The sequence below is a fragment of the Phodopus roborovskii genome, unplaced genomic scaffold, assembly GCF_943737965.1.
Source record: "Phodopus roborovskii unplaced genomic scaffold, PHOROB, whole genome shotgun sequence".
NCBI classification, from domain to species: Eukaryota; Metazoa; Chordata; class Mammalia; order Rodentia; family Cricetidae; genus Phodopus; species Phodopus roborovskii.
The window spans coordinates 10,738,673-10,761,482 of record NW_026126602.1 but is presented as its reverse complement, the minus strand read 5'-3'; the positions used below and the strand labels follow the sequence as shown (position 1 = coordinate 10,761,482).

Here is a 22,810-nt window from a genome sequence, read left to right as displayed (position 1 = left end):
ATAGAGACATGCTTAAGTTATTAAGTTATTACTTTGGCATGTAAATGAATTTCTAAAACTTTTCATTAGAAAAGAAGATACTACAAATAAATTATAAAAATAAAGTGAATGGAAGTTTAGAGACTCAATCTTTGGATCTATCTTAAATGATAAGAAATAGAAGTACCTTATCTCTCAGTATGGGCATTTTTTTTTTTAGTGTAAATTTCCTCATGCTTAACTTAAGATGTTTTCCTCTAGAAAGAACAAAATGAGATTAGAACTTTGTTCTTCTATGTGCATTATATTGGGAGGTACATTGACATGAAGAAAATTGGTAAGTTTGAATCTTAATCCCATAATGCAACAAAGCTGAATAGGGTGTCCAGTAAGAGCCAATCATGTCTTGATGACCCTGCTTTCAAGGATTGATCAATGTTGTTATCTCAGACTTAGCTAGTGAGAAAACTATGCTGTAAAAATAAGCCCACCCTTTGCCTTAACCATGAGATGAACAATCAAGAAGACTTTTAACACACCAAACCATGACTTGACACTGGCCAGGCTCTAGTTCTGTAAGAGATAAATCTCTGCTATTCATAATTACAGAGACTAGAGCATTTGGTGCACCAAAGCAGACAAGCCATGCATGAACACAGTATTTTTCCTTGGATGTTAACATCAAAACTGACTGAAGAAGCCTCCTTCCTGATTGCTTGTCTTTATTCACTACAAAATTATTGTTATTCTTTTAGGAAATAAGCTTTTTTTGCTTATCATTTCACTTTTACTTAATGTTTCACATCCATCCTTGTTAAGTACAGATAAAATACTTAGCATGTTTGGCACATTAAGTGTTAATCCCACTCTCCTAACCCCTGTACATACAGTGCTTAGTTATTTCAAAGCAGCCAAATAAGAACATTGTGATATTGCTTAGAAATAGTACCTGTAGTTCTGACAGCAACTCTACTAAAAAACAATTTCCCTTAATTGGCTTAATGCTTTCTTATGAAAGCACTTGATAACATGTTCAAATATTGAGGGAATACATAATTTAATAATTTTCTGTGATTTATCAAGAAGTAAATGAGGGCAATTTTATTTAGGAAACAAATTTTAAGGAACTATTGATGTACTAGACACATTATGAACATAATTCATTGTTAACCATTATTGATTCAGTGCTTACAGAGATTGAGGCAACATTTAGTCCTCTGGTCCTATGAATCACTTTTTCAAGGATAGTATTAACTTTAAGGTTAAATTTTTATGAAGTTGTAAAGCCACTGAGCTGGCTGCTTTTATGTCAACTTGACACAAACTAGAATTATTTGAAAGGAGTGAAGCTCAACTGAGAAAAATCCTCCATAATGATTTATGGCATTTTCTAAATTAGTAAATGATGGGATGGGGGAGGGATGAGCTCATTTTGGGTGGTACCTTCCTTGGGCTGGAGGTCCTGGGTTCTATAAGAAGGAAGGCTGTGCAAGCCATGATGAGCAAGCCAGTAACATCCTTCCCTAACCCTAACCCTCTGCATCAGTTTCTGACCTGTTTGAACTCTTGTCCTGACTTCCTTTAATGGTAGATTGGGATGTGGAAGTATACGATAATTAAACCTCCTTCCCAACTTGTGCTTGCTGATGTTTCATCACAGCAATATAAACCTTAACTAAGACAGCCACTAACTCAATATGATGGCATGTCAAGTAAAGCCAAATAAACCCTTTCCTCATCAACTTGCTCTTGGTCATGTTGTTTCTTCACAGCAATAGAAAACATAAATAAGACAACCACTAACCCAACAAGATGGCATGCCACTCTAGGTGTGAACCTTTACAAAATCCTCCTAGAATGTTCAATGACTAGAAAAGAATGACACAATGTTCAAAAATGAAGTCTCGATGAATGAAGACTGTAGAAGTCATGATTAGTCAGGGATCAATGCTGCTGTCATCTGCCAGGGAAAGCACTTTGTGTGCCTTGTTCAGTATCAACAAAATTGTTCCCTTGATATGTGCATCTTGCAGAAACAGACCCCACCAATGGAAATCAATCATGTTTACCCAGTGTTTATTAAATCCCGTTTACTTACAGTATTGTACTAAATTTGGTTACTGCACAAGGTTCATACTTAAGTATACAATACTCATCTGAAACAGTATGATCAATATTATATTTGATAACATAAGATTAAATTTTCCAATACCAATAATTGTACTAATCTATTCCTCCATACTGATATGTTAAATAGATGAATATGTGCCCCTCAAATAAAAGCTATTTGAATGGCTAAAGGTAGAATTTAAGAATCCATGTATAAAATTTGATGAAAGTTTAGTTCATTCTTGTGCATGAGTTTTTAGATCCTTTGTTTTTATAGTCTTATGAGACAAGAAATTATTAAAACTTTAGTTATTACTATTTTTCCTCCTTTTAGCTGATTTCAGCAGTTTTGTACCCAATAAAGTGAAAATAAAAAGACATAGGAGATAAGACATATGCAGATTTATCACCAAAATGAGGAGCCATCTTAAAACAAACAACAGTTTGTGTTAATGGTGCTTCTGTAAAACATGGTTCTGGGAATTATAAATGGGACCCACAACTGGATTCCAAAATGAGTATACTGAAAGATTAATGAAGAATGATGCAAGTTTTAATAAGAAATTTTCACCAAAATAAGGTTGTAAAATATGCCTGTGATGTGTCAATAAACTAATGAACAAGCCTCTATCTTCAAGATTATTTGCATACACAGCACTGACTACTGAATTTGCTGTTGTGATGATTCTGAGGAATAGTCAAGTTAAAAGAGAAGCAGAAAGATTTTAGTTACAACTGTTTGTTACTAGTGGCAATGTTTGCATTACCTGGAGAACCATAGCAGAGATCATAATAAGTAGTCTAAAATATGCAATAGAATCAAGAAACTATATGGAATGTCAGAAATCAATCTGGATCTAAGACTCTGAACATGTCTGACTCAACTTCTAACAAAAATGTTAAGAGACAGGGTTGGAGAGATGTCCCATTGGCTAAAAACACAGAGTTTTATTACCAGTACCCACATTAAGTGGTTCACAAATATCTGTAACTCCAGTTTCATGAGCTCAAATTCCTCTGTCATGAGAAGGCACCAGTATGTCTATAAAATCTCACTTCACCAGCTTTTCATAAAACTAAGAAAGTTACCATATTCAATTGCTTTTAAATGTTTCTTATACCCCTTAATTTTTTTAGTTCCGAGTTTTAAAACTTCTGGTCAAAGCTAGGGGTCAAACTGAGGACCTTCTGTACGCTATACTTTGACATGCTCATTCATGTTTTGCTCAGACTACTAATCCATCAATGGAAACCTCATATAGTCATTTTCCTTAATCATATTTCCCCTTAACATTAAATATATACTGGAATAGAATAATGTCTAAGGTTAGATTTACTTCACAAGTTTTTGTGTGTTATTTTTGTTGTTGCTATGGTATAAAATTTTTGATGATGCTCAGGGTTCTTTTGACCTTTGGGTACAGAAGAGCTCATAGACAGTTTAGGACCACGTTTAATTAATGTTTATTGCACAGTTAAAGGATGCATAACTATTAGTGACAGCACACTTTTTTACAGCTAACACAAATGACCCTTCCTCCTGCTTTCATCAGCTTAGTTGATGTCTCTCCAGCTTACCACTCTTTCAGCTGGAACCTGCACTGTCACCATACTGTGTCTCTCCAATTTTATGTGCAATAGTGGCAGAGTCCTTCTATATTACTGTATATGTTTCAGTCTCTATCCTTTGAGATTCTTTTAGATTAGGATACAGTAACTATACAATGGCTGTTATCAAAACTTTTATTCACTTATTTTCAAAGTATGGCTCTTGTGTCTGCATGTATATCTGTGCACCATGTACATGCCTGGTATAGACCAAGGCCAGAAAGTGTTGGCAGCCCTCAGATTGGAGTCACAAATGGTTATAAGCTATTGTATATGTGCTGTGAATCAAACCTAAGTCCTCTGGGACAACAGGTTATCTTAACTGCTGAGCCATCTATCCTTCAAACCCCCAAAACTGGGTCTCATTATCCAATTCTCAGGTGGTTTTAGGTTTTTTTTTCTTCCCTAAAACGTTGAATGTATATACTTTGTATTCTATATGTGTATTCTTTACATGAAAAGTGACTTATCAGTTCAGTTTTCCCATTTATTAATTGGATTATTTGCTCTTCTGATTTTTAATTATTTGTCATCTTCATACATTCTGTTTAGTAATTATCAGTAGGATGAATCATTGTCGAGGATTTTCTTCTACTCTGCAGGCCAGGCTATCGCTTCTCCACTGTGGCCATTGTGTTCTTTGCTGTACAGAGATATTTAGTATGGTGCAGTCCTGTTAGTCAGGATAACCCTATTATCTTTGGGTTAATGGAAGGAAGTTCTATTCAAAAGTTATTACATTTCTTGAAATGTTTCTTATATGTTTTCCTACAGTAGTTTAAAAGTTCTAGGTCTTACCTGAAGGTCTTTTTGAAGAATGTATGGTACTTCCTGTTAAAAAGTCAATTTTGGTTCCCTGAACTTGAGTACAAACGCCACTTCTTCACAATGTTCTGCCTCCAGATGGTTCTATTATGTATCTTTCAGTTCATTCTCCCCATCACTAAGGAGACTCTGAACCTTACTGTCCTACCTGTGAATGAAGAATGAAAACATGAGCAAATAAAACTTCCCCTTATCCTTGTATGACATCTCTTTTATATGTATTATTCTGAGGAAAATGATAATCTAATTAGTTATGGGTAATTATATTGAAAATATAATCATTTGACTTGAAGGCACTTAATAAAATTACAGTGCTTAATTGTTTGTATCCATACTTTACTATAATACACATTTAGGTGGAGAACTAATGATTTTCCTAATTTTATCTTTATAGTTCTAACACTTTGTGTTTAATGTCTCAGTATTGGAGATCACTGCTTTTGTAATCAATCAAACTTAGGTTCAAAGTCTTTGGTCCCTCCTTGAGCCATACTTAGCCACTCTGACTCTAAGTAGTTTTCACACTGAAGTGGCTGTAAAATAAGATTGTGTAAAGTCATTCAGTTTATACATGAAGTTATTGAGACAGATGAGTGAGTTATTCTGGGAAGACAAACCTGAGCTAAGAAGTAATGGTTGAACTCTGAAATCCACCCTTATTGGCCCCTGTTGATTCTGTACTGGCCACTGATGGGAAGCTGTTTCTGGTATATAAATAGCTTCCCAGCTTGAGTGATATCTATCTCTTCTTTCTGCCTGAGGTATAGCCAAGTTGGAGTGGAGTTGATCAACCTGAGTCAACACAGAGGATGAATTGCTAGAAAAATGTCTTGTTTCATACCCTCCAGTGATATTCAAGCATGTTCCCCAGTGTTTCAAAGAGCTTACTGACAGATACTGTTCAGATATCTTGTACTTTATGAATTAGATTGTGTGTTCTGTTGTGTTTATGGATTAGAGTGGTAGTGTATCCAGTGCAGTATCCATTCATTATTGGTTTTTGTCTTTCACATGTGTACGGTGTTATATATGGTTACATATGCATATGTACATATGTGTATGTGTGGGTGTATTCACCTGTACAAGTGCATTTGGATGCAGGTGTTAACATCTGTCTGTTTCCCTCAATTGTTGTGCTACCTTATCTTCTGAGACAAGGTTTCTCACTGAACCTGTTAATCACTGTTTGGGCCTGGACTGTCTGCCCTGTAACTCTCGTGGAATATACTTTTATTAGCCCTTCGTTCTGGGATTATAGCCATTATGTCCATCATACCTAACTTGCTATGAGGTACTCAATATTTAATATCAGTTCTTTATGCTTGTTCAGCAGGCACATTGCCAAGTGACATATCACATGTACTCTGTCTTATACTACTTTTTCCACAATATTCCTGTATCTCTCAGCATGTGTCTTCCAAGGTCATCCTACACACAAAGGTACTGTCCAGGCTAGGGAAATAGCTTAGTGCATAAAGTTCTTGCTGCAAAGTTGTGTGAATATGACATACAATCCCCAAGGCCACATAAAGGCACTACAATCTGAAATCCTGGAGTCTGGAGAATCCCTAAATGTTCTCCCCAGCTAGTCTGTCATGTATGAAAATGAACAATAAAAAAAAACATTTCTAACAAAGTTAGAAAATGATTACCTTTTACACACACTTCTGACCCTTCCTGTGCATTCCTGCCTTCACACCGGAGCATGTCCATGAAACATACATGCATATCCCTTAAACCATGCCCATACATATGGGCATGTGTATGCACTCTCTTGCAATAAAGCATTTAATATTTTTGTTTTTGTTAAGAATTTTCCTTAGTCATGGAATTGGGCTGACTTGAGGAAAAACTTAAACTAGAGTAACACTTGGAAATCTATAGGAACCATGACTAGTGAAGGCTCATTGTGTCATGTTAGACAGGAGCCAAAAGTTAAGAGTATTCGTTTTAAAGAACCAGAAGCTGCAGTCTATGGCTGGCATGAGAAGGACTGTAAGGTACTGAGGTGTCTGGTAACACGTTATAGCTAGGCTTTAAATGAAATTCTTAGCGAACTCCTGTTATTCTCAGGAACAAAGACTATAGACTAAAGGATTTTGGAAAAGTAGTAATGAAATGATGCTAGACAGTAGCTTCATGGGGTACTGGAGCCAAGGCTCTGTGGGAAAAGAAGTGTGTGTTTGCATGTGTGTGGGCGGGGAGTGTCGGTGTGTGTGAGTGTTGGAGGAGTTACCAGTAGTGACTCAGATGACAGCACCTGCTAAGAGTTATGTATGTTGCTATTGTATGGGGTAGAGAATGCCACAATGATAGGTAGATATGTAGGCCATTTTAGTAGGGAAGCAGTTCAATCACAGGTATGATTTCTGAGGATGCTGGATTCTTAGCTTTTTTTTTTTCAACACCTATTTCATTCCCTTAACTTGTACGTTATTTGTGCACTGTAATCTAACTCAAAACATATTTAAATAATTGCAGTGTCTGAGAAACAATAGACTATGTGATTCTCATTCATCCTTGGAGAAAATCTGGGGTTTTTAGTGACAAATATTTAAACTTAAGTGTTAGTGAGGATGTAACTAATAAGCATGGGAAGATATTAGAATGGTGGGTTTCTGTCCACTATGGCAAATGCCTTCATCAGATTATTTTTGACATCTCTCAGACATATCAGTTAAATATTATTGCTTTCATGTTGGTGTTATTGCTGACATGGTGAAAACATTTTTATTTCACTGTTAGAATAAAACAAATGTATATAAAACTTTTTAGGAAGATGTGGGTTTAAAGAAAAAAAGAAAAAAAACTAATTGAAAGTCAATGTAGATTTTGAATGATTAACTCTGTGCCAAATAAGTCATTAGAAATCCCTGAAGGATATGAAAAGGCAATCATTTGCAAAATTAGAGAGAACTAAATTCCAGTAGATATACTGTTCTATATTTTAATTTGTATATTCAGAAAAAGTGGAATGTAGAAATGGTGGGATTTTAACGGAATTGCACTTACTATGGTAAGTCTGCATCTGCACATGATACTGAGATTTAACCAGGCTAATTAACTTTCATTTGGATACACAGATTTGTGTGTGTGTGTGTGTGTATATATATATATATATATATATATGTAGATAGAGAGAGAGAGAGAGATGTGTGAAATAGATGATAGATACACAGATAGATACATGATAGAGAGGCAGATGAATGTGTTAGATTAGATAGCTAGATAGATGATAGATATTATTGCCTTTGTTGTGTATAGCATGTTCTAGTGTCTTGCAATGCTTTAGGCATACAAAAAGCTATGTTGTTGTATTTTGTTAGTTTTGTACACATTAGTTTTCAACCAAATACACACATGAAATCTCTTACAGATAAGAAATGATGCTCGTGGCTTCCTTAGGAAGGGAATGGAGTACTACTTTGGCACTTTCTACCCAAATTTATCTATTTTGCCCTATACCAAATTAAAGTAACTCTCCAGTAGCAACTGTTTATCCTGCAACTATATTTTTATGGACACAATATGCTATGCCTAGACATCTCACTACAATAAACAAACATGACTATGTCTTCAAGTCTGCATGTATAGGTCCGTGACATTATTTTCCATCATCATTTTTATTATAGAAAATAAGAAAAATGATAAACAAAGCTATAATAGTGTGTAAAGCACTATAGATGGTTTGTATTGTACTGTTTTTTTTATCAACTGGTAAAATGACAAACTACCCCAAAATAACTTATTTATCAAATGACAGACAGATCTTTATAAATGATGAAACATCAGTAGTAAGGAACAACAGAAAACAGCTTGATTTAGAATTTGAATTTCCACATAATCTTTGTAAAAAACAGAAGGAGATCAATAGACTATAATAACTAACTTTATTCTCATTTCATATGCTTCAAATACTTAATTGCAAAAGATATTTTTAGTACCATCCAACACTTAGTTTTTAAGGTCAGCTGCAATACCATTGGGTAAAGGAGAAACATCATTTATCTGTAATTGAAAAGCTCTCTATTTTACATTTACCATTCTGCACATTATTGATTTTTTTTTCTTTTTTGATGTTGTTCCTTGCAGAGAGTGAATCTGTCCTTCGATTTTCCATTTTATGGTCATTTTCTACGTGAAATCACTGTGGCTACTGGTGGTAAGTTGTTTTCTATGCATTTACCTAAGAAGAAATCTAGTTTCATTACAGTTTATTTTTAATGTATCCTGTCTTACAAGATACATGAAATTTACTAATAAAATGATTGTTTTATAGCACACATACATGAAATTAAATAAAAGTTAAGATTAGAGCTATTGGGAAAAATTTTCAGCAGAAAAATAGAGTACAATTGTAATTTTCAGGTTAGAATCACCACTAGATTTTTTGTTTTTGAGTTTTAACTCACTTATGGCAATATGGTAAGATTATATCTATGAAATGGAAAAAAATGGAATAGAAATATCATGAAAAGACCCAAAACAGAGTGGTTGCAATCTTTTACATTTTCTTTTATTATGTTTAATTACTATGCATGGGTATTGTCAATACAGCAGCCTGTTCTTTACCTTAAATTAGTTTGTCTTGTCAATGAATGTCTCCTATATTAACAGATAAATTCGAGAATCTTATACATTAACATCCAGTTTGACTCTTCAAATTTTTGATTCCTCTACAAAATTGTAAAATTCTATTGTCTATATTTGATATTCATTATCTGAAGAAGGAATGGGTCATGTTTCATGGTATGTCCCAAAGTTTAGAGATGTGTTCATCATGATGTGCAGCTGAAAGAATTAATTAAAGACCCAGAACTGTTCCTGTAAGTTACAGATGGTATAGAAATGGTTGAGAAAATTAAGGAAAGTAAACCAAATTAATAGAACTATAAAGATAAAAGCAAGTGAAATTTCACCTATAGTCATCAATTGTATAATGAAATTACTTAAGATATTTCTTGGAGGATAGCAGAACATTTGTGGGTTTACAAGAAGAAAGAATATCTCCTGGAGACTCACATGAGTGACACACAAAGGATGAAATGGACAGAGGATCATTTTTAAAATAGCAAAATCATCAAATTTGAGTGAAGCTAATGATATATTTATGAAGTAAAATGCAAATCAGGGAAGTAAATTGGGACAATGTTATATAATATTGCTTTGAATCATTGATCCTTAAAGATATACATAATTAATTTTAACAAGATGGACATTGATATTTATACAGTTGCTTATAGTTCAGACATTGTGTAATCTGAGTATATTTGCTTGGAAGAGTATTGAAGTCACTTGTGGTAGAGCTTAGGGGATTTGATGCTTCTAGTCTAGAGTAGGGTGTTTTGTGCCACAACTACAGAGACAAATGGGAAATATTTCAGTTACAAACAAAAGGCTTCAGATATCTGTGAGTTTAAGGCCAGCCTGATCTACTGATCTACTGAGTAAGTCCTAGGACAGGCAAGAGAGAGAGAGAGAGAGAGAGAGAGAGAGAGAAAGCTACAGAGAAACATTGTGTCAAAAAAAAAATGGCCCCAACCCCAATCATGAACATACTAAATTTTTGTGTGTGGGAGAAAATTTACTTAAATGAAGTATATATAATAAATCTACCCTAACCATGTATGTGCTATTGAGGAGAGCCTTCTCTTTAATTAACTATATTTAGGTATTGAATGAAACATAAAACTGTGAAAATGAAGGATGGAGTCACTAAAACATGAATGGCACCATATTGTATTTCATTAAAGGATACAGAAACATGGAGATTTTACAATAGAGGTGTTAGATATGAGGTCTACCATGGCAAATATCTGATGCACTAGGATGGTACCAAGTTTGCATTTGCTCATAATAATATACACAATATATACACATTGTAATAAAAATATGGAGCCTTGTTTCAAGTAGACTGTAAATGCATGTCAGTGATTAGGTGCCTATTAAGATCTACCTTACTGTAGTGCACAGTACCCAACCCAAGAAGATGGCTCTGTAATGCTTAGGAATAGAATGTACTAGTTTAAAAATACCTCACTTTAAAAAAATAAAAATCTTTAATGTTACCTATCCTCTTTGTAAAAGCATCAATTAAAAGACATTGTTTTTGTGTACTTAAATTGTATTTATAATAGTAAAGTTGATATAGAAATTGTTGTATCTCACTTACTCAAACTTAAATCAGAGGCCTCACCAAGATCATTCAGTTGCTGACCCATATCGTCACATTGAAAACAGATTCTCATTAAAATTTTCAAAATAAACACCTAGCTTGACTGTTTTAATGATTGATCATCTGAGCGATTCTAACCAAGACCCGGTAACAGGCTCTGTATAAGATGCTCCAAGCTGTACCGGGGAGAAGAGCCTATGCTTCTTGGCTGAGATTATTATCTCATGTAAGGCCAAAGAAAAAGAGTATGAATGAATGAAAGGCCAAGAGAGAACTTACTCAAAAGGAGATGATTTCTAGTGAGCAATGCAAGAACAGGTTATGAAAAAATAAACCTTTGGAGCTGAACAATAAGAGGGTTGGATTTTATAAGGCAAAGAAGTGATGGGTAAGCCAATGGATGAGAAAACATGGTCCAGGAAAGAGAGTGCTGAGCAAAGTCATAGTTCAGAGGCCTGTATTGTGTTTGAAAAGAGTGATGCTGGTGCTTTAAACACTGAAAGCCTGAGTGAGATCTTGCCAGCCTTGGGTTGTTCAGATTGGATCTAGTCTGATCTGACAGTGGGAGCCAGTGGGGGAGGAGTGGTAGTAGAGACACTAGATAGTATAGTTGTCTTTATATTTTTTTCATTTTATTTCATTATATATTATGAAAATATACACTACTAACTAGCATATTGTATAATAAGTTATAATATAATGCAGTGATGCATTATATAATGATGTGATATTATAAATAAGGTAACAGTTTTAACTGTCTTGGTATTAATCTCAATCATAAATTATGCAAGTGTGGGTGCATATATATACATATGCATGCATGCATACATGCCACATTATGTGTAGGGGGAGCTACCTTGCTAGCCTGAGATGGCAATGTTTGAATTTGTTTTGTAGATATAATTCCTGAGCTAGAATGGGTGAAGTGGAAAGTGGAAGAGGCAATTGCAAGATCTGTCATTTGAATTGTTCAATCATTGTGGGGAAAAAAAAAAAAGAAAAAAAGAAAAAGAAAAACTGTGTGGTTTGGAGATCCAAACCACAGACTTGTAGATCTTTGTGAATGATTAGTTATAAACTAAAAGACAATTCGACAAATCTTCAGGGTCATTGCACATCTTAAAAAGGTTACTCACCATAGAGGGCTCAGAAAAGAATAAAAAAATGCAAGTCAAATTTAAAACATTGATTTCAGGGCATTGCTACTAGGTGAGGGCCAGGGATTTCAAAGTTAGGGACATCAGCTTCCATTCTATTGACTGCAAATTATCTTTGATGGTGTGCCTGAATTCTGCTGGATCTTGTTTCTATATCAGTGCAAGACAAAACAAACAAACAAAAACAAAACAAAAAAAAACCAAAAGAACAAGGATGCTTTCATGGTGAGTGCAAGCTGTATCAACAAATAAAGCAAATGCTTTGAACACATATCCGATCTCATTGCCTCATGTATTTGTTTTTTCCCATGCTTTCTTAACCACCCTCTACATACACACTGACACACACGCAAACACACATACACACACACACATTCACACACAAAATTTATGACTGAGATCTAAGATTAATTCCAAGATAGTACTCCATGCCACTGTTAAGATCAATACAATTTCAACTCAGAAGCTGATTTTAAAATACAGAAAATACATAATTCATTGTAGCAAATCTGTATTATGTACATGTATTTATTTACATGGTATTATGAATAAACTTCATTTCTACTTTAAATTTTAAAATTAAAATACCAGGCTTTTACTTATAACTATAAAATATCCTTTAGTTATTGAACATTTTAATATTCAAAAGCTTCAATCATCCATACAAATAATGTAGAAAATGAATTTAAAATACTATCTTATTTTCTGGTTCACTGACAGCAAAATCTGAAAGCATTTATTCATATTTCCATTTAAAACCCATTTTAGTATGCAAATATTTTACATATCTCAGAACTAGTCCTCCGTGCAGCTATCATCAAAAGCATGTCCCTTAATGGCTCTGTTGTGTCCTGTTGCTTGTGTCTTACAGCTTATTTCATTTCACATGTATACCTTAATTTTCTACTGTACTGTTAATTTCACATTTTACATGTTTCAAAGTAAAGTGTTGTTTGATGTTTTTTGTGGTTACTTTCTGTGGCCATCAAGACTTGAAGCATTTTAACCAGAATCCAGCATAAGAAATGTGAGTGATAGAGTAGAGAAGAGTTTGTCATGATTCAGAAACAAAACTTAACTAGTTGGACAGGTTACAACATGTATGTAATTGTGAGTATTTACACACAAAGATGAAGTATACCAAGAAGCTAATGTGGAATGCTTGCTACTTATTTTGAATGTATAACGTAGTTGCCCTGTTCTGTTTCTATATAAATTTCTGATTGCCATTTCATTTTGAAAACTGTTTAACATTTTTGCATACATTTCCTTTAGTTGCCATATGATAACTATTAAATGTATAATTACAGTTACATAACGAATTCTTATATTTGAAAATGAATATTTGAATGCTAAAATTGCAGGTTAAACAGTGAAATGCCAATCTCTCTTCTATCATTCCATAATAGACCATGCATGCCCTTGTCAATCAAACTACACTTCTAAATAGTCTTTAAGTTATGGAGAATTAAATTCAAATGAGTTTTCTTCTATGTCAGGCCAATAATTATTTTTGCATATTTTAGGTCTTCGGCAAGATATATTAAAACTTAGGTAATATTGTCATCACTGGATTTTCATGAAGTATATTACTAAATTTTCCATCTTTTTATTTGCTTTCAAATAGTAGTATTTTAAATTTAGTTCCAAATAATATTTTATGGTTTTTCAAGATACTTGGTTAATAGCAGAAATAAGAGGATTGTAGGAAAGAAAGAGGGTTAGGTAGTTATAACTCACAGTGATTTGTGAACACTAGCCATCTTGTTCCAAAGGTAAAACTTCAAAAACAGATTGTGATGCACCCACAAACCATCCCAAGCTAGTGAAGAAGAATGGACTTATTATGTCTTTTTAAGTAATTGTTAACAGAGAGCAGAGGTCACAAGAATGCAGTCATTTGTGCATTAGTTGAAGACAGTCAAACCACAGATGTTGAGCAGAAACAAATCTTTCCATTCTAGGTTGACAATTTAAAGTAACAATCTTAAGTGTCATGGATATCTACACAGACAAATGGGAAGGACTCTGTCCACAGTGTTGTATGTGAATGATTTCTGAGATATACCTGCAAAGTCCAGAAGCTCACTTTATCAGCCCACTTGGCAATTTACTAAACCATCTAGTATCAATAGCAGCAATAGCAGCAGCAGCACATTCAGCAACATTGCTACATATCTTTTCCCTTGGGCAGTTTGAATCATATTCTCAAGCATCTTTGTTTCTGCTCTGAATTCATGTGTTTCTTTAGCTCTGGCTTCCTGAGGTGGGGAATAGTAAGGTATTTAGAACAGTGAGAAATCTAGGAAGTTGACTGTCCCAGGAGCTAGAACTAACTCAATAGGATAATAAGCAAGAAAACTACCAGAGGCAGAGATATGGATAGAATGAAAATGGGTAGCTACAAGCATCACATAGAGGAATTAAGAGCATCTCATGAACAAGTCATGAATAGGAGACATGCAGGGTGGGAGTGATCCCTTGAGATGGGTGCTTGAATACAAAACAGAGTACACATGTTCATTGTCACCCATTACCCTAGCAACACTAGAAGAGACTGCCTGTCTCCAGAGTTTAAGTGCACTTAGGAACTTTCAACTCTGGAAAGCATCTCTTTGTTCTGTGACCTGGGATTTATGAGGAATACTGGCAGCAATATTCTCATGCATTCTTTCCTTGCCAAGGAAATTAAGTAATGCTATCACACAAATGCATACATGCATCACACAATTGCAAAGAGAGTCTAAATAAGTCCATTTAATTATCAAAGTGACAAGGTGCTGTGTATGATGTTGTCCAATGCTGGAAAATAAAGGACTTTACAATAGTACAAGGCTGATAGGTCCTGGCCACATCCAGTGAATCAGCAGAATCCACTCACTACCTATCAAAGCCAGGAAATAAACTTCCTTTTCTTTAAGAAGCCAGTCTGGCATTTTGTTTAAGAAAGACTTTTGATCCAGTGTGGTTAGGCTCATGGACAAGACAGATGGGTATTTATAGTTCAGTTTCCTTATACATAAAAGAAGACAGTAGAGCTACCTGCTTATCAACTATTTTTGTAAAGACTTAATTGATGTCACTGATAGATATTTCATAGAAAATACAATATAAATAGTATATATAATTGCTGCAGCTTTTATTTACAAACTTTTTTATAATATTTGTCTGCAAGTTTGATCTACTGTTTTCTACATTGCCATTGTTTATTGGCTTTCCCTCCACAGTGCACACAAGGGAACTCAAAGGGGAGTCAGGAATTTAACTCATAGTTGACATAAATGGGCTTATCCATTCATGAAGGAAAAAAATATGGTTATGTGCAAACTTGGGATATCCATTCTAAGCGTTGTTTATGCTGTTTCTGATTGCAGATCAAAATTACTTCCAATGACTTTCTGAAAATATATTCTGCCACACTAGGATTATGTCTAGAAAATTTAAATTTTTGGCAGTGTTGTAGTCCCCGGAAATAGGATCTTGAAATGCTCAACTCTGCTGTCACAGGTCAACAGTGTGTAATACAAATTGGTATATTAGGTAGTCACATATATCACTCTGCTTTTTATGTCATTCTTTGCTCTGTGAACCAAAGTTCCCAGGGGAGACAAAGGATACTCTATGGTGTTGATTGACTGCAGATAGCTGTAATGTTGGGCATTAAATTTATTTGAGGCTAGCTTTGACTTTCTAAGTAGCCATTTATTATCCATCCTTGTATGTGACCTCACATTCTGTGGCAATTAGGCAAGCCATTTTAAAGTACATGAACAAACAGTAGCTCCCACCAACCCAAAGGTGAGAGTGCTATCAGATACCATGTCAAGCCTATAGCAGAAGTTTCCTGAATTTGCTGTAATCATGTACTTGACATTTTTACCAATGTATTTGAAAAGTTTCTTGATTTATAAATGCATTCGTTCTAGAACTGTCAATTTTATGAAACTGTTACATATCAAGACACGATATTTGGGGGTATAACAATTCATGTTTGAGAGCAGTGGTCACTAAAACTTGGCTCCAAAATAGACTGCATGTTTTTTGATGGGAAATTTATGCATCTGCTCTAAATTTTCTATTTAACTACAAATTATTGTTTCTCTTAACAATAGAAATTGATAATAAACAAATTACAACAAAACTCCTTCCATTTTCTTTAATCAGACATATTTTGCTTTTGTAATAATTCAAAGTTTAACAAAAATCTTTTGAAAGTGAGTTTAGACTATGACATGACAGGAACTTTGCAGGCAAGTCATCAGTCACAGAGAGCTATATACTAAAGACATGGAATTGGTTCTGCCTTGGCCAGATGCTGGATGACATTATTAGACTTGACATTCATTTTTTTTTCTTCACAATGTGACTCAAAGATGTATGGAAGACTGAACTCTCAATACAAAACTACGTTGCATGTGAGACTTTGGCTTTGGACGAGGAGTTAGATTTTTCTGTATGTCCATCATTACAATGCTATGTTTATTTTTAATAGCTTTTCTGAAATCACCGAAAAACATAGATATAATATAAATGACATTTAAAATTCAGCTCTTATTTTAGCCCCTATAGTCCTAGAGCTCAGACTTATAAAACTAATAGCTCTAATAATTGTGTTGGCTGTCCCTAGTAGGATCATTATGATAGCCTCCCCTTACATTGCTGATCTGCCTTGCCTGAGGGCTGTGGAAAATTCTCAGTTAAACTAGAGGAAGTACTGAAATGTAAGTTTCTACTGAAAGCAAAAACTAATGGAAGAAATGTCTTGTAATTGGTGTTCTGGGAACACTATATCCGAAACCTAGACAAACAGATCTGTCTTTCCACAATGTCAGAATTTATTGAATAATGATAAATTCACCAGGTGTGCTAGTTTCACTGACAGAAATTTATCAGGTAACTCCATTTTACTTGGTGGGTCTGCCTGAGGCAAATATAGGTTATTTTAATTATAAATATAAACCTTAATTATTGATATTAACTCTCTAAGATCATATCAGCAATAAACAGATATCCCTCTGTCTTTCCCTGTGTGTGAGAGAGAGAGAGACAAAGAGATAGTGTGTGTGTGTATGACTGTGTGTGTGACAGATAGTGTATGTAAGTGTGTATGATTGAGTGTGCAATGTATATATGATTGTATGTGTGTATGTGGATCACTGTTTTTAATTGTGTGTATATGACTGTGTTTGTGCAATGTGTATATGATCATGTGTGTGTGGTTGTACATGACTGTGTGTGATCCTGTTTACATACATGACTATGTGTGCGTGTGTGTGTGTGTGTGTGTGTGTGTGTGTGTGCGCGCGCGCCTGTGTGTGTGAGAACATAGGTGTATATACTAGAAGGTTACAGAATAAAACTTGACATTCACAGAAGCTAAGAGAAATGCAGATAGAATCTATAGGGTGAGGCAACTGAACAAAGAAATTCAGGGAAGCTGCTATAGCTGCTAGCTGCATATCTGACTACAGAGTCAGGGTCAAGCAAGCTCCCAGCTCCCAGCTCAAGAAGTTAAATGGCAGGACCAAATCCAGACAAACAATGGGCAAAAGAATGTGTGGCAGATTCCACTGGGTAATCCGGAATATGAGGCTGAAACATCTGACAATGTACATTTTATCTATGGCCTACAGTCTCTTTATGCACATAGCAGGTAATTATTTGGCAAGTTTGTTGGGCCATTACCACTGCAGTACTAGTGCACAAGTTTATGTGGTACAGATGAGAAAGTTGCAACCATTTATTTGTTTTCTGTGTTCAAACAAATATTTCTTTGTCTTTTTGTGCCTCTTTTGTTGATATGATTTTAATATCATTATGCCTTTACAGTGTAGTAAATTCATGGGAACACATTCTTTCTATTCAAAGATATAAGGTATATAATATATATATTATATATCTTATGTGTGTGTGACATACATACATACATATGCCTGGGCAAAGTGCCAAAGAGATAGCACTATTTATATGTCCACTCCGTGCACAATCATCCTCCAGTATCAACTAGAACTAATGTTCCTTGTAAAATCAAGTGAATCAAGTGTGTCTGGGCAAAGCACAACATAAAAAACCACAGTTTCACAGAATATGGAGTAACTTCAGGTAGGGGACAGCCTGGTTTCAATAGCTGTTATATCATTAATTTCCATAGCTTCTTAGAAGAATAAGCACTTTCTTTTCTCCAACCAACATATAATGCTAGTTAAATTTAACTTTTCCTAATTCCCTAATAGGATTTAAAGATATTATTTCAATTAGCATGATTTATTATAAAATATATCTTAAATTTATCTATTCACAACTGTTTTATAATCATATAGATTTATAATTTGTAATCAAGAAGACTTTTTGAGTGGCATAAGGCTCAGAAATTATTTGTAAAAATGAAAAATTGCATTAAAAAGTACATCTTTTTGTTACATATTTTTGTTTGGTAAGTAGTTTCAATATTTATTTTGGCATGTTTACATGTGTACTATATATACATCACCCCCTTGTCCTCCCTGTAACTTAATGTCTCTCCCACTCTCCATTAATTAATTGTCCCCTTATTTAATATTCTCACAGACATATGTACATATGTGTATATATACAAACAAATACATACAGACAGACTCACAAGCTTCTGTAGTGTTGCTATGTTTATGTATCAGGGCTGACCTCTTGTGATTGATAATGTACTAAGGGGATGGAGGGCTCTGCTCCCAGGAGAAGAATGATATGCCTTCTGAACAGCCATTTACTCTCTGTAGGTCTTCATCTTGATGTGGAGGCTTGTAAGATTTCCCCATCTATGCTGACACAAATAGGCCTTTTAAAAATTGCATGTAATCTCCATTGCTTTTTGATACTTACAGGTTTTACCGACGAGTGGTTTATTTATACCCTAGCCCTTACCAAATCCATTTAGACCAATTTACTAACAGTCTCAGGGACCATTACAATCTTTTATCAATGAAGTAGATTCTAGATAAATGTGGCAACTAAATATTGTGTAGATGACAAAGAACACTGAGTGTAGGCCTTCATTAGAAAGGGGCATGGGACATTTGTTTACCTGGAATAGAAATCATTGTAACCAAAAATTGTTAATGAATCGTAATGGGTTACTTCAATGAAGCAAGAGTTTGAATGTACATGAGTGGAAGAGTAATACATTCTTGAGGATTCCAGCTTTAAGGGGCAGATTTGTTCTGGGGACTTGAACTCCAGGAGCTCATCAGATTCTCCCACTTCCCTCAGGAAGTACCTCTCCGGGCTGTTCAAAGAAGGGATTTATATTCACTGTGAAATATAGCCACAGCCTTCTCCAAAACAAAGGATGATTGTCAAATAAAAGGCATTTGCTATGGCCTCATACCAGCAACAAGGTTCCTGCTATGAAAATAATGCACTGTCAGCAGGAGACAAGTCCACATCATAATGTTATATCCAGGGAGCAAGAGCAGGGGAGAGGTGGTCCAGGTTGGGATGTATTTCAGTGAAGAGCATCCAAGCAGACCATTACATCAAGACACAGGTCCACTAAAGACACAGGTCCATCACAGATCGAGACATATAAAGTAAGAGGAGATATATATATAACAGCATGAAAGAAGAAGGACTGAATTTTAAAGGGAGTAAAGGATAGTACATTTGAGTGTTTGGAGGGAGGAATGGAAATGGGGAAATAATTGATTTTTTCATAAATAAAAAAGTATTTTAAAATCATAAAGAAGGAAACAAAATAATGCACCAAATGAAGCAAGACAGATCTAACATCTAAGACCTGTGAGACTGTAAGAATAAAAGAAATATACTTATAAATAGAGAATCAAAAAAGAAGAACCAAACATTAAAAATACTAGGAATTATAATTGTAAAGAGTTTTCCAACATTATAGATAACAAACTAAAATGCTGAATGAACCCTATCAAGAAATAAACTACTAACACCCAGGCCTCAGTACATTACCTCCTAATCGAGGCACGGGAGAGGTTTTAAAATAAAGCCAGAGGGATACCCAGTGCTCCACAAAAAAAAAAAAAAAAAAAAAAAAAAAAAAAATCCTGGGCTAGACAGACTATTTATTCAGCAGTTAAGAGCAATGGCTGCTCTTGCTCTTCCTCTGATCCTGCATTCAATTCCCAGCTCACAACCATCTGTAATGAGATCTGGTGCCCTCTTGTGGCATGAAGGCATACATGCACACAAAACACTGAATACATTATAAATACATAAATAAATCTTGTTTTAAAATGGGGCTGGGTAGATGGCTCAGTGGTTAAGAGCACTGGCTGCTCTTCTAGAGGATCTAGGTTCAGTTTCCAGCACTCACATGGTAGCTCACAACTATCTGTAACTTCATTTCCAGGGGATCTAACACCCTCTTATAAAACCAAACATATATTCAGGCAAAATCATGCACATGAAATAAAAATAAATAACTAAAAAAAAAAATCCTGAAAACTGTCATCTCTCAACTAGGAAGTGGAATAAAAAAATATCATCACATCCAAGAGTACAAAAGAAACCCTGGGCACAGGAGGGTAATATGCAGAATACTAGACCACATGGCATCCTAGAAGACAAATAATAAGCAGGGAAACGTGCACAAACTATAAATTATGCATGCATATATAAAATGCAATTTCTGTTTATAAAGATATTCCAATGTCTATTTTCAACAGCATGTGTTTGAATGATACAAATAAGGATGTACATTGCAAAAATCGCAAAAGTGCCTGAATGCCGATCACTAAGGCTGTTCATATTAAACACACTATTGTACAACCATAGAATGGAATACCCTGTAGCTATTCAATGAAATGAAATCACACTTTGTGTATGTATAAGATAATGCAGAATAATGTTACTTAGATTTGTATGCAAATATATATATATATATATATATATATATATATATAGAGAGAGAGAGAGAGAGAGAGAGAGAGGGAGAGAGAGAGAGATTTATATATGCCATCCAGTTAATTAGATAGTTAGTTAGTTTCATCATTCTCTGTCACTAAATACTTGCCAGATCTTAAGAAAGGAAATGCCTAGTCTGGAACGTGTTTTAACAAGTTCCAATTCATGATTGCTTGGACCCATGTGTTTGGTTAGGACAATATGAAAGCAGGAGTTGTTAGTAGAGGAGATTGCTATACCCACAGCCAACAGGAAGCAGAGAGCAAGGAAGTTACTTGAGACCATCTCTAAGCTCCAAAGTTATATCCCAGTGACCTACTTCTTGCAGCAATGAACCCATCTCTCTACAATTTTTCCACAATCTGCCAAAACAGTGCTATTGGGGACTAAGCATTCAATATCTAAGCATGAGGAGGGCAGCATCCAGTAATCAAACAATGCCATTTTACAACATAGAACTCCCAACAGAGCATGTAAAGGCCCTGATGCTAAATGAAATTTTATCAAATTATTAAAAGTGCTAATAAAAGAAAAGTAGGAAAAAAGGACACTTTCAATTCATGCTATACATATAAGTCCCATCACCAGTAGATGACCTATGTGCTTAATTAAATAAACACACACTATGTAGTTATAAAAGATAATCGCTAAAAATTAAATCCATATCTCTGAGTATTTTCCAAGGAGACATGGGAACATGTCTGTGTTTGAACATGCTAGAACTGGTTTATATGCGTACACACATTTTCCACAACTAGTAGCAAGTTTTGGGACTTCACAAATGGACTTCAGAGAAAAATGAAATGAGTCATAAATAGAGTAACAATTCAAGGAGCTCCTTTTGATGTGATTTGAAGAGGTTTTAGTCAGGATGTACAAGTAACTCAGGGCAGGGAACAAACTATAGATGAGAAGATACCCTGGATCCTTCAGCTATGACAGTAACTTGGTCCTGAGTACTTGGTATTTAGCATGGGCTCTGAGACACAAGAGTCAGTCTCTGAGGAGCAGCAGCATGGCACCAATCCAAAGTTTGCCTGATAGTAGGGCAGTGACCCCAAAGAATGTCACCCACCATGCAGAGGTATTTTGAGTAAACAAGTCTCTCTGCAGAAGGTGGATAGGAGGCCACTTCCCAGTAAATGTGCACAGAAGAGATATAATGCAGGGAAGGAAGAATAAAATTCAAACAAACAAACTCCAGACAAGACAGCTATATGCCACTGCAGATGTCTATTTGCTATCCCCAATAAATAACTGTTAGATAGAGAGACTGGCTTGACAGGCTGGCCACAGCTACCTCTGCTTTCCATAAATGAAGAATGCATAGGATAAGGTATTGCAAAACCATCTATCTACCTAAGGTCAACTTCAGAAGCAGGCAGTTTTGAATCTGTAGAGAGCATTGGTTGTTTTGTGCAGAGGTAGACTCTGCAGTGTTTCTTCAAGCACCATACTCCCAGACTCCTCTGCTGCTCTAAAGGGAGCAGCTACTATTCATTTCAGGCTCATTTCTTCCATCTTATTTTTATAGACTAAACAGTAAGCATGTTTTTTTCAACATTTCCCTCTAAGCAAGTGGCTGGCACAGAACTGATGAACTTTACCAGGGCATCCTCTTTAAGATGAGCCTGTCTGGGTCTTGCTTCCAGCAGTTGCTGGATAGTTTCCATGGAGGAAGGCCAAGGGGTCAGTCGTCTGGTTAGAAGAAGGTGGTAATATAGAGGTATGAACCCAGAAAATATTTGTGTAGACCACCGTTTGTCCAGCATGCCCACGGTGTCTGTGGATACGACTCTTCATTTCAGTAAAAGAAGTACATTTCTTCGGCTTCCCTTCTCAAAATATATATGATTTATGCTTGTAATTAATTCTTGGAACTTTATTGGAGAATAAGAAAGCTGCTGTGAAGGTAGGACACAGGGGTTAAATGTCCCCTCTAAGCTACCTCTAGATTCTGTCTCTCCTTTTCAATTAGATTTTGGCAGGAGGACTCTGTAATGTAGTTGTAACCCATACTCCCTCCCCCCTGCCCTGGGTGAATCTCATG

At 35.2% G+C, this 22,810-nt stretch overlaps 1 protein-coding gene across 1 annotated transcript in view; it reads left to right on the top strand.

Annotated features, from left to right (window-relative positions):
• Positions 1 to 22,810, top strand: part of Plxdc2 (plexin domain containing 2) — a 405,252-nt gene that overhangs the window by 201,699 nt on the left and 180,743 nt on the right. The window contains exon 4 of the mRNA XM_051205738.1: positions 8,614 to 8,683. Coding sequence (XP_051061695.1) covers positions 8,614 to 8,683 — 70 coding nt within the window. The remainder of the gene's footprint in view (positions 1 to 8,613; positions 8,684 to 22,810) is intronic.